Raw genomic sequence first — 11,191 nt, forward strand, 5'->3', positions numbered from 1 at the left:
AAAAGTGAGGAGATAAAAGAGATTTTAATTTCCCTCATTTGTGTCAAGTTAAAGAGTGGAAAAGTAGAGAATAGAAAATAGAATTTGTATAATTTTACTCTCATGCCCCTATTACATAACTTTTTTTATATAAATATTTTATTAAGGAAAAATTAAAAGCAAAAATGGTTCAACATAATGGTTAAGGAGCAAAAAAAAAAAGGTTTAAACGTGAGTAGCAAAGATCCTTGAAAAAAATTATTAAAAAAAAAAGTTCAACGTGACACCAAAGAATCTAGGAAAAAAAAAAGCTTTAAGCAAAGAAAAAGAGAAAAAAAAAAGACGGTGTTTTAACGTTGAATTTACTTTGGGGAGGGGAAGGGGTAGATAAGTTATTTTTACCAAACCACTTCTTCTTCCCATTTTCTCTCCAATTCGGGGGGCTGAAAAATGATGGGCTCGGTGTGAAAATAGTTGGATCCCACCATTTTCTCACCCCCAGAATCACTCTAACCAAACACCATTTCCAGTCAAAATCTTTTGAGTAATGTTATAACCACAAACTATTTTACCATTAACATCACCTTTTTATTTATCAATAATCATTCACCTTTTGTAAAAAAACTCGTATCTCTAGCATTACTCAAATCTCTCGTATCTTCAATCCTCTCTATTTTCACTGAAACTAAATGTAGCCTTAAATAAATGAGAGACAAGTTTATGGATAAATCTTGTTGTACACTCCTTATTGTATACTTAAGTACACTTTCACCCTGAAATTGTGTTTTGAAAACACAATTTTAGTTATAATTATGAAATGGTGTCACAATTTTAACTGAAATTGTATTTTTAAAATACAATTTCAACTGACTTGACATTGTGTGTCCAATACACACGGCGTGTAACTATCACTGCTCCAAGTCTTTTTTGGTCCTTGATAGGGTGAGGCTGGAATCTTGACTTGATTTCCTTTGCCTTGCTTCTTGAAGTGAGTCATCAAATCTACACCTATTTAATTGGGGGCTCATGGGGAAGACTCCCCTTGTTAGGCTTATGCAACAAGTGGGAATTTTTGAATTGAGTGCTAATAAGCTTGCAAATAGCCAGGATCAGGTAACTAAGGGCAATTTTCATGGTGCTCTCGATTGTGAAAATTTGAAACTATACCTCAGAATAATGTTTTTCTATTGCCTTGGCTTGCACAACAATGTGCGAGTTATGGCTGATTTTAAAACATTTTTATCATGTAAAAAATTCAAGTTTCTAAAACTTGAGTTCCATTATAAACTTAAAAATATATATTATCTCATGATTTTCTTTGTAGAACTTGAGTTCTAAAAATGGTTGCATAACAAAAATGTTTCAAAATTAATCACATAATTAATATATTCGGGGAAATAGCCTAACGAGCATAATAAAGTCTCATTTATTATTTTTCAGACAATTATTAGTTTACATTATACTGTTACACTTTTTTTAAATTTTAATTCAAGTTATAGTCAAGCCAATGTTGGGCAATCCTCCAACAAAGTAAGACCACCCAAGTCAGTCAAGACCCTTATGGTCGGTAAGGCTCTCTTTGTTTTGCCTAAACACCCAGTTAATGGCAATAGCCACAGAGCCTACAGTAGACTTCCTAAGAGGTGATGCTTATAATCATCATGCAAGATTACCATGATCAAAAGTTGGGTCCAAATTAGTATCAAAATTGTGCTTTTAGACTTAATGGTCCATCCTACCACTATTATGGGCCTATAGGTATGGATTCCCCCTCAATAAACCCCGCCTTTTATTTTATGCAAGGAAATGAAAGGTTTTTCTTATTTGAAAAATGTTCCTAACAGTGGTCATGATTTTTTTTGAGAAACAAACACACGCACAAGGGAGAATGAAAGGAGTTCTAACACACACAAGGAGAATGAAAGGAGTTCTAACATAAAAGCACACTACAATTTCACTCAAAAATTATGGTAACTTTTAAGAGAGAGCGAGACAAATTATACTGCACATAATACACTCCTATATCTTATATATTGTGCGTGATCTTATATCTTCTTTGGCAAGTTGGAGCTCACCAAATGTATGATGGGATGTCAATTGAAGCATTACACCGGCCTAGGTGTCAACCATAGATGTCAATTCAAGGCTTCTTCCTTTTAACTTTAGGCTTCGGCCCCATTTTATTTTAGTACCCCTTCCTCTTTTGCAAGAGCATCATTATGGACCATGGATCCTTCAACTTCATGCGAGTCCCATGTTTTAGTTCTCTATGCTTGGGCTATTCCTTCAATTTTTGGGTGTCAACAAATGGACATCTACAAATTTTACCAGTTATAAACCAAAGGCTTATCTACACTTATTTGACTACAATATTCTCTATATACATTGTACTTTGCAAGTTTGCATAGCTAGAAAGAATACAAAGAATAGAACAATAAGTGTCGCAAATAGATATTTATGCCGGGTGATATGTCACGTGCATGAAATAATTATTTAATTTGATGGATTGGATTGGAACTTCATTAGGGGATCTAGTGAGGAGTACTGTAAAATGCATCTTGTGGGATCGAATAAACTTATTAATTACCTAAAAATGAGGGGGATTGGGGATTCAATAGACAAGGCAAAGAATTTGGCTCTCTTGGCAAAGCTTAATTGAGGCTTGTGCTAGGCTATAGTGAGTTATTATAACGTTAGGTTTTTGTTTGACAGATGGCTCAGTTGTCAAAGATGAGAGGATAGAAAATGAGGAGGGAATAGAAAAGTGAGGAGATAAAAGAGATTTTAATTTTCCTCATTTGTGTCTAGTCAGAGAGTGTAAAAGTGGAGAATAGAAAATAGAATTTATATAAATTTACTCTCATGTCCCTATTACATAACTTTTTTATATAAATATTTTATTAAGGAAAAATTAAAAGCAAAAATGGTTCAACATAAAATGGATAAGGAGCAAAAAACTTAGAAAATAAAAAGAAAATAAAAAAAGAAAAGAAAAGTTTAAACGTGAGTAGCAAAGATCCCTGAAAAAAATTATTAAAAATAAAGTTCAACGTGACACCAAAGAATCTAGGAAATAAAAAGTTTTAAGTAGCAAAGAAAAAGAGGAAAAAAAAAAGAAATAAAAAAAAAGATGGTGTTTTAAGGTTGAATTTACTTTGGGGAGGGAAGGGGTAGATAAGTCATTTTCACCAAACCACTTCTCCTTCCCATTTTTCTCTCCAATTTGGGAGGCTGAAAAATGATGGGCTCGATGAGAAAACAGTTGGATCCCACCATTTTCTCACCCCCAAATCACTCCAACCAAACACTCTTTCCATGCAAGATCTCTTGAGTAATGCTACAATTACAAACTATTTTACCACTAACATCACTTTTTTATTTATCAATAACCACTTACCTTGTAGTAGTTTGTAAAAAAACTTGTATCTCTAGCATTACTCAAATCTCTCCTATTTTCTATCCTCCCTATTTTCGCTCAAACTAAATGTAGCCTTAAATAAAGGAGAGACAAGTTTATGGATAAATCTTGTTACACACTCCTTATTGAATACTTAAGTACACTTTTACTCTAAAATTGTGTTTTAAAAACACAATTTTAGTTATAATTATGAAATGGTGTCACAATTTTAACTGAAATCGTATTTTTAAATACAATTTCAATTGACTTGACATTGTGTGTCCAATACACATGGCAGGTAACCATCACTGCTCCAAGTTTTTTTGGTCCTTGATAGGGTGAGGGTGGAATCTTGACTTGATTTCCTTTGCCTTGCTTCTTGAAGTGAGTCATCAAATCTACACCTATTTAATTGGGGGCTCATGGGGAAGACTCCCCTTGTTAGGCTTATGCAACCAATGGGAATTATTGAATTGAGTGCTAATAAGCTTGCAAATAGCCAGGATCAGGTAACTAAGGGCAATTTTCATGGTGCTCGACTGTGAAAATTTGAAACTATACCAGAATAATGTTTTTCTATTGCCTTGGCTTGCACACCAATGTGCTAGTTAGATCCAAGAGAGGTCTAAAACTTTCAATTCTCTGTGCCGTGTCTATTGCTTTGGCTTGCACACAGTTGTATTTCCTATTGCCATTTGGACTCTTGGTTGCATAGTAATCGTGTCATCTTTCAGCACACAAAACTAAACTGAGAGCTTCATGAAAGCTGTTTCTATAAGTCAGTGGAGTATTTCATTTTAGCTTGTGGATAGAAACAAACCTGACCTTTTGAGATTATCAGAGTCAAATGGGTTAAACTTCTTCAAGGAAACTAGATTATAGGGTTTTCACGAGTACTTTGATACATGTTGTTTCTGATAATGGTATTCTAATGAAGTCTTTATTGGGTAAAAAAACACTAGACTTTTATTTTCTGCAGACTCCTTGCATTGGTATCTCACAGATGGAATCAAACTTTGTAAGGAGACCACCTATGCAAGTTCGTTTGATTTGTCAAGTGACCTATTTCCATATGAAGGGACCATGTCGTGTTATTAGACATGTCAAGATACACTAGTGAACTTGAGCAAATGGTATCGATTTGCATACTAAGAAATGGACACGCAAATTTGGTTACCAAATTAGTACAAACCTAATGGAAAGACTAGCTGGAAGAATAAAAATTAAGCATACAACTACTACGAGTTGAGAGAACTTTTTACCCAAAATATAAAATATTTGCTCATTGTAATGATCATCATTGGAAAGCGGCCACAAGGACTTTCGATTGATTGGATGAACTTCCCTATCCATAAGTTCGTAAACCAAATACACGTCCTACTCCTATATGAATCTGCAACATAAAATTCTTGAAGATAATCACATTCTCATGTGAAATGTTTAAGAAGCTTCAATTCTCGGCATAGTCAATGTTTGATGTACTTGGTGTTGGTCTCAAACAACGTTTGCCACATTGGGTAATAATGCTTCCCTCATTGTCTAATCCCATTCGGAGGCTCATGTCATGAACAAGGTTTCTTGGATTAAAATTATCTATGCTTGATAATGTCACTGATAGACGTTGTTTTGAAAGAAAGAAATAGGATTGGAGAATTGGAATTAAGACTTCTCTTTTCTTTCCTTCAAAAGAAAAAATGTAAGATAACTCTTGATGTGTCATGAACATCTTTGCATTCCCATAGATATTATCAACAGAAATGCAACAACTTTTCAGGATGATATAAAGTAGGATTATAACCCTTAGAGACGTGTATGTATGTGTAGTCTAATATAAATAAAAAAATTCTTGAAAAGATTGAAACTTTAATGAGCAATTTTCATTAAGACACTTTACAAAAGTCCAACAGGAAAAAAGCAGTACCTAGATTTATCAACAAAGGAGATCAAAAACCTGCAAATAATGAAGCAATTAACGCTGTTGTGGAAACCATTTTGTCATCTTTCAAATTTAAGTCATGCCCCAACTTACCACTAACTAGCTTCACCAAAATCCATCAGAATTAAGTGAGCGTCTCTGAAGATTTTTCATTTAAAGGAATGGCAAGCACAACGCACCCTGCATTTTGAAAGGAATGCACAAAGCCAACCCACATTGCACCCAAAAAAAAAATGTTAAGATTACTCTGTAGGAGTTGACATCGTGCTCTATTCAAAAGGTTTTTAAAAAAAAAACATCACTACAGCTCCAGCTTAGCATTTTCAAATTTTTGGTATCTGTTTTTTTCCCCTAATTGGCTAGTTTAAAATGTGAGAATGTGAAATGCTATGCACAACCTTTTCACTGGGTAGTAATGAAGTGCCAAAGACAGATCTATCACCATATAGATCCATTACCCGAACTGGTCTTCAAAGCTCTCTCTAGTCTTGAAGGAACGAGCTAGCTCGCAAAATAATGAGTCATGAACGTTGAAGTTGAAGCACGGTTTTAAGATGATGTTGGCAACCTCTTCTACCCCTTTTTCCTAACAAATTAAGCCAAAATGTATTGAACTAGTACATTGTCACAGCATGGCATGCCTTAAATTTGTACCTCTTCTATCCTCCTAATGGCTTCCCTCATGTCGAGCCGTTGCTCAGGATTACTTTCAGTGCAAGCAGCCCCAATTCGGAGGAGTTGCATAATCTGATTGCGCGAATTAGTATAGCTCAATAGCTCCGGATCGATCAATTCATCCTCTCTCCTTTCATACATTGAGGTTAGAACCCATTGCACAACATCAATCCCACCCTTGCCATTGCTAAGATATTGAGAGGGGAATTTGCCAGTAAGGATTTCAAGAATGACAATTCCAAGGCAATAAACATCTGACTTGGGAGAGACTTCTTGGTAGTGTATGAATTCAGGGGCTTTATAGGCAAACATTGATTGCACGGCATTGGGTGTGTTGATTAGTGGATGAAAGCCATAGTCACTTAGGAGTGGCTCATAATCATCACCTAGAAGAACATTGCTGGACTTGAGATTTCCATGAGGCAACTCATAAGAAGAAAATTCATTATGGAGGAACCCCATTCCACGTGCCATTCCCTGGATAATCTTCAGACGAATAGGCCAATTCAGCTCAGCATGAGAAATTCCACGATCACCTGCATAAGTCAATAACATGTTTTGAATCTGAATCATAAAATTCATATATTTCAAATAGAGCCTGCATGCAGAGAAGAGGCTTAAGATGGCAATGGAGATCAAGGTCATAAATACATACCATGTAAGACATACAACAGGCTGCCTTTAGGAATGTATTCAGACACCAACAGCTTCTCCTCTCTTCGAAAATGGTAAGCCAAAGGCGTCAAGATATTCCGGTGCCTTAGTCTTCCAAACCGCCTCATCTCGGCATCAAACCCGTCTTTCTGTAATCTATTCATCTCCCTCAACCTCTTCACCACCACGGACAACCCAGTGGCCATCACAGCCTTATAGGCAGACCCCAACCCGCCATTCCCTAACACCTCCGCCGCGGCCCTCATCAAATCCTGCAACCCAAATGCACCCCTGTCATCATTCAGCATTACAAGATCAGACATCCCATTCTTTCCATGGGTTGAACCCTTTCTCGAGCTGCCTTTCCGGCTCGTCTCTGATGCCCTGCTGCGGTGAGAAGTAGAACTTGGCACATGCACTTCAACCACAGAGACAGAGTCTGGCACTTTTTCTCTACCGAGCACACCAAAGTGGTCCTCCTCCTCACTGCGCTGCTTGCAAGTGAAATATGCAAATGTGACAAAAACAAGCACTGCAATGCCAACCACCACAATCACCACCAAGTTGTTGGTCTTTTTTTGAGGTGGTACTTGATTAGAAACATTAGTATTAGTATCATTATTATTATTATTATTGCCTATGCAAACCTTGTCCAGCGGCTTCCCACAGAGGCCTTCATTTCCTTTAAACGTGTCCACACTAAAAATGGACAAGCTCTCAGGGATTTCACCTTCCAACTTGTTATTGGACAAATCGAGTTGTTTCAAGGTAGGTATATTCATAGGAGGGATAGGTCCTGAAAAATGGTTGTGCTCAAGGTGGAGTTCTATGAGATGGGATAGTTGTGTCACAGATTCAGGTATGGTACCATTGAATTGGTTATAAGAAATCCAAAACTTCTTCAAAGAAGTAATATGTGTAAAGAAATCTTTCGGTATTTCACCGGAGAACTGGTTTCCTGTTAATAAGAGAGACTTCAAAGCACCAACCCTGTGAAAATCAGGGATTGGACCTGAGAAGGAGTTGTTAATCAAACTGATAGTTCGAAGGCCATGAAGTGCATTTAAAGCTTCAATGTCTATCTTCCCGGAGATGTCTAAACCTGTGAGATGAAGGCCTGTGACAATGCCATTAAAGCAAATAATTCCAACCCACTTGGCTGAGCAAGGAGAGGAGTCAGGAAGCCATGAACTTAACTTGTCTGCATGGGTGAAGGATTGTTTGAGCTTGAGAAGAGCCTCGTTTTCGGATAAGGAAAAAGAGAGAGGAGGGAGGTGGAGGAGGAGAAGGAAGAGAAGGAGAACACGAACAGCGGCCATTGCTGGCCTGGAAATGAGGCAAGTCCCGGTAGAAACCAGCCGCTGTTCGGAGGAGAGAGGACTAATGTGAGGTTCTGCTCTGAGTTTTTTTTGTTTGGTGTACCTTTTTTCGTTCTGTTGTTGAGTTTGAGTTTGGGTTTGGGTTTGGGAGGGAAGTGTGTCATGTTGGGTGTGAGGTGTGAGTTGCATTGATGAGAAGGAATTTGGTGAATAGGTAGGGAAGTGCCAGATTTACGTTAAAACTCTCTAAGAATAGATAGCTAGCTAGGGACTTCTGGAAAAGAGAGGCTTTGAGAAGGCCTGTAGATTTAGTGTGGGGTTGAGAGGAAGAGAGAGAGATGTGCAAAATTTTATGTTGACCTAGTCAGTTTCATTCGTTAATGAAGTGGCAGACTAAACTCCATTTTCGGATTACTCCATCAATTTTTACAAACAGCATGGGATTTATTTTCTGTCTCTTCAAGCTCACCTTTTTATTTGGACGGTCCATCTATATAGAATGGCATGCATTTTCTAAACCTGGTACAAAAAACTGTGGACACAGCCTAGAGTTCCATTACTAACTTTTCCTAAAATTAAAACAAGTGGATATGTTATCCAAGAATAATAGGTCTATCTTTCATCTGAACCAATGGAAACGCACAAAGACCGAACTTTCAGTTTTAGAAGGTTAATTAGAATTTAGAGCACTCAAGCAAAATACCATTACATCAAATTTTTTAACTAAACTCAAGTAAAACTATCCCGCGTTTATCTCTAGTCCTTTAAAATTATAAACCATTCCTTTCTCGAAACCCATTTCAGGTACTGTAGATTTGATTTGAAATTTACCCAAGTTTCCTTGCTTTATGATTCAATTTTTCATCAAATTTGCGTGATGATGGATGGGTATATGATGCCCGATTGAGTGCCATATATTTGCAGGCAGGTGGGAGCATGAGGGATTTTTGTTGCTCAAAGTTATCATTTTTCTTGATTTAAATGCATTCACATTTTTGGGTTTTGAAACAGAAAGTTCAGTGTTTTTTTAATGTATCTGGTTCAGTAGTTAATACAATTTGTTAAATCATTTGTTAGTGGTCAGATTCTTAGTGGTTTTTCATTAGTTTTTCTACCCATTATGTTGATGTTAATGACTTGAACTAGGTCTTAATTATACCACTCCGAATAGAGGCCTTTGTCATAACATAAGTGGCTTGCTCTTCTGATCTTGCTAATATGAAATTGCTGCATTTCAATTCAGGTGCCTGTGGTCCTCTACTTGTTTTGAAGTGATTCTGGCAGTCTGAAATATAAAGCCTCTGTAAGTATTTTGCTTTGGGATTATGCAGAAGCTGTATGTTGACTACTATGGTTGGATGATGTTCTTCCAGTTGCTTATTTCTATCTAGGCTCCTGGTGATAGTTAGAATTGTCTTGGTGATGTGGTTTTAGTTGGTACATATATGTGAGTTAATTGATGATGTTCGGAAAGTAGCTGGAGTCATTGTGGAATGGTTGGCTGTGAGGTTGTGTTCTCTGGGTTGAGTGAGGGTGCTTAGCCCAGTTGCTTGTAAAGCAGTTGTAATTGGTTGAACTTGTATAGTTGTATTCTTTGTTTCTTCTTAATATACTTTCTGATTTATCAAAAAAATAACATGCTCTTAATTAGTTTGGAAGCTCCTGCGAATGGGTCTAAAGCAACAGCATCCAACAAGTTCAGGATTGGATTAATTCTAAAGTCGAAGTGCTCCATGATACCTTGAATTGCATTATCATACAAGTTCCTGTCTAAGCTTTTGTTTTGGTCTAAAAACTATGTAGTTATTATGGACAAGTTACTACTTTGAAATATAAATATCTTCAATGACAATTTAACCAGAAAATTTTATCAGAAGGATAGAATTGTTTTCATTCTAGATGTTGTAATGACATTCATTGAGACCTATGGCTATTTTCCCCATGAGAATGATAAATGAAATCACTTTTTTTGTCATAATTTTGCAGAAAAACCATGTTATATGGTCTGTAAGTAGAAGTCATTCTGATGGTTGCAGTTGACATTTCTCCACTTGTTCAGATTTGTCAATTTTGCACTCTAAATTCAGTGATTCAATTTGCTCTTACTTCATTTCTGATAATTTGTTCTGTTTTGCCCAATTTCATTCAATCTCTGAAATCTTCTTTGCAATATGTCAAAAGGGCTTAAATTTTCTTACATTCTGAAATTGTAAAAATAACACCTTAAAGATTTTCATTCATATATGAACCTACGTTAGCCACGCCATTTCTTCTATAATTAAATTTCTAAAATCCATGGCTACTTGCTGTGCATTATCTAGAGAATGAGAGGTTTAAGTTAGTGTGATTGTTCAGTTTAAATACTTGGATACACTATGGTTAAGAAAAGAGATCAGGTGGGACAACCATTGAAGATATTTATCAATACCAGGTTTGGAATTCTCCATGTTGTTTTATTGGCTTGGTAATTGATTGAAATAAGAACTTAAAGCTTGAGGTTTGATTGTTTAGGTTTATTATGTTATTGTTAATATTTATTATTTATTAGGGAATGGATTTGCGAATGCCGTGACTTGAACTTCACAGAGCTCTTACAAAAAAATTCTAACATGAATAATGGATTCATAATGGAATCCCTACAAAATGAAGTACGTATCCAATAGTCTGCACTTGAAGTTCAGATAATTGTTAAGAAGACATAACAAAGTGGTAATTTCATGGTAGAAGACTGTCTCATTGTATTGGCATTGCTCAATATTTCCATGGATGCAATGCAAGGAAATGAGCAAATGCACAAAACATATTGGAATAGAGTTTGGAACTACTTCCATAAAGAGAGGACATATTGTTTGTATATATTCATTGATATTGCAAAGAAAAATTAAGGTGATACAAGACATTGAAATTACAAAATTATGTAAAATTACGATAAATAATAATTTTTTCTTTTTTATTAAAATATGATCATTGGGGGTTGAAAAATGTGAACGTTTAAATTATATGACCATTATAGACAAATAAAGAAGAAACAATATTTAAATGAAATAGGGATAAAGTATTGAGGTTAATGTAGTTGTAGTTGTTTGTGAATAGTAGATTAACTAAAATAATAAAAGTGGAGTTTTTAGGATTAACTTAGGTAAAATTGGATTGAGCTTGATGCTAATGCTCTTAGCACCTAGACAAACAGGTGATTAGTGTCATTTAATTAAGTTGACAATAACAAGTCCA

General features: G+C 35.9%; 1 protein-coding gene across 1 annotated transcript; it reads right to left on the minus strand.

Annotated features, from left to right (window-relative positions):
- Positions 1-5,954: 5,954 nt before the first annotated feature.
- Positions 5,955-8,149, minus strand: LOC142642279 (pollen receptor-like kinase 3). Its single transcript, XM_075816624.1, has 2 exons — positions 6,643-8,149; positions 5,955-6,523 (listed from the first exon to the last, which is right to left on the minus strand). The coding sequence occupies exons 1-2, from the start codon at positions 8,147-8,149 to the stop codon at positions 5,955-5,957; spliced, it is 2,076 nt and encodes a 691-aa protein (XP_075672739.1).
- Between the last annotated feature and the right edge of the window lie 3,042 nt (positions 8,150-11,191).

This window comes from Castanea sativa, chromosome 7 (assembly GCF_040712315.1).
Source record: "Castanea sativa cultivar Marrone di Chiusa Pesio chromosome 7, ASM4071231v1".
NCBI classification, from domain to species: domain Eukaryota; kingdom Viridiplantae; phylum Streptophyta; class Magnoliopsida; order Fagales; family Fagaceae; genus Castanea; species Castanea sativa.

What these genes read in the sequence shown, in the direction of transcription:
- LOC142642279 (XM_075816624.1), bottom strand. Translation starts at nt 8,149, where the DNA reads ATGCAACTCACACCTCACACCCAACATGACACACTTCCCTCCCAAACC. An exon ending in CCTGTTGTATGTCTTACATG is followed by an intron (nt 6,524 to 6,642) that starts GTATGTATTTAT and finishes TGACTTATGCAG; the next exon opens with GTGATCGTGGAATTTCTCAT.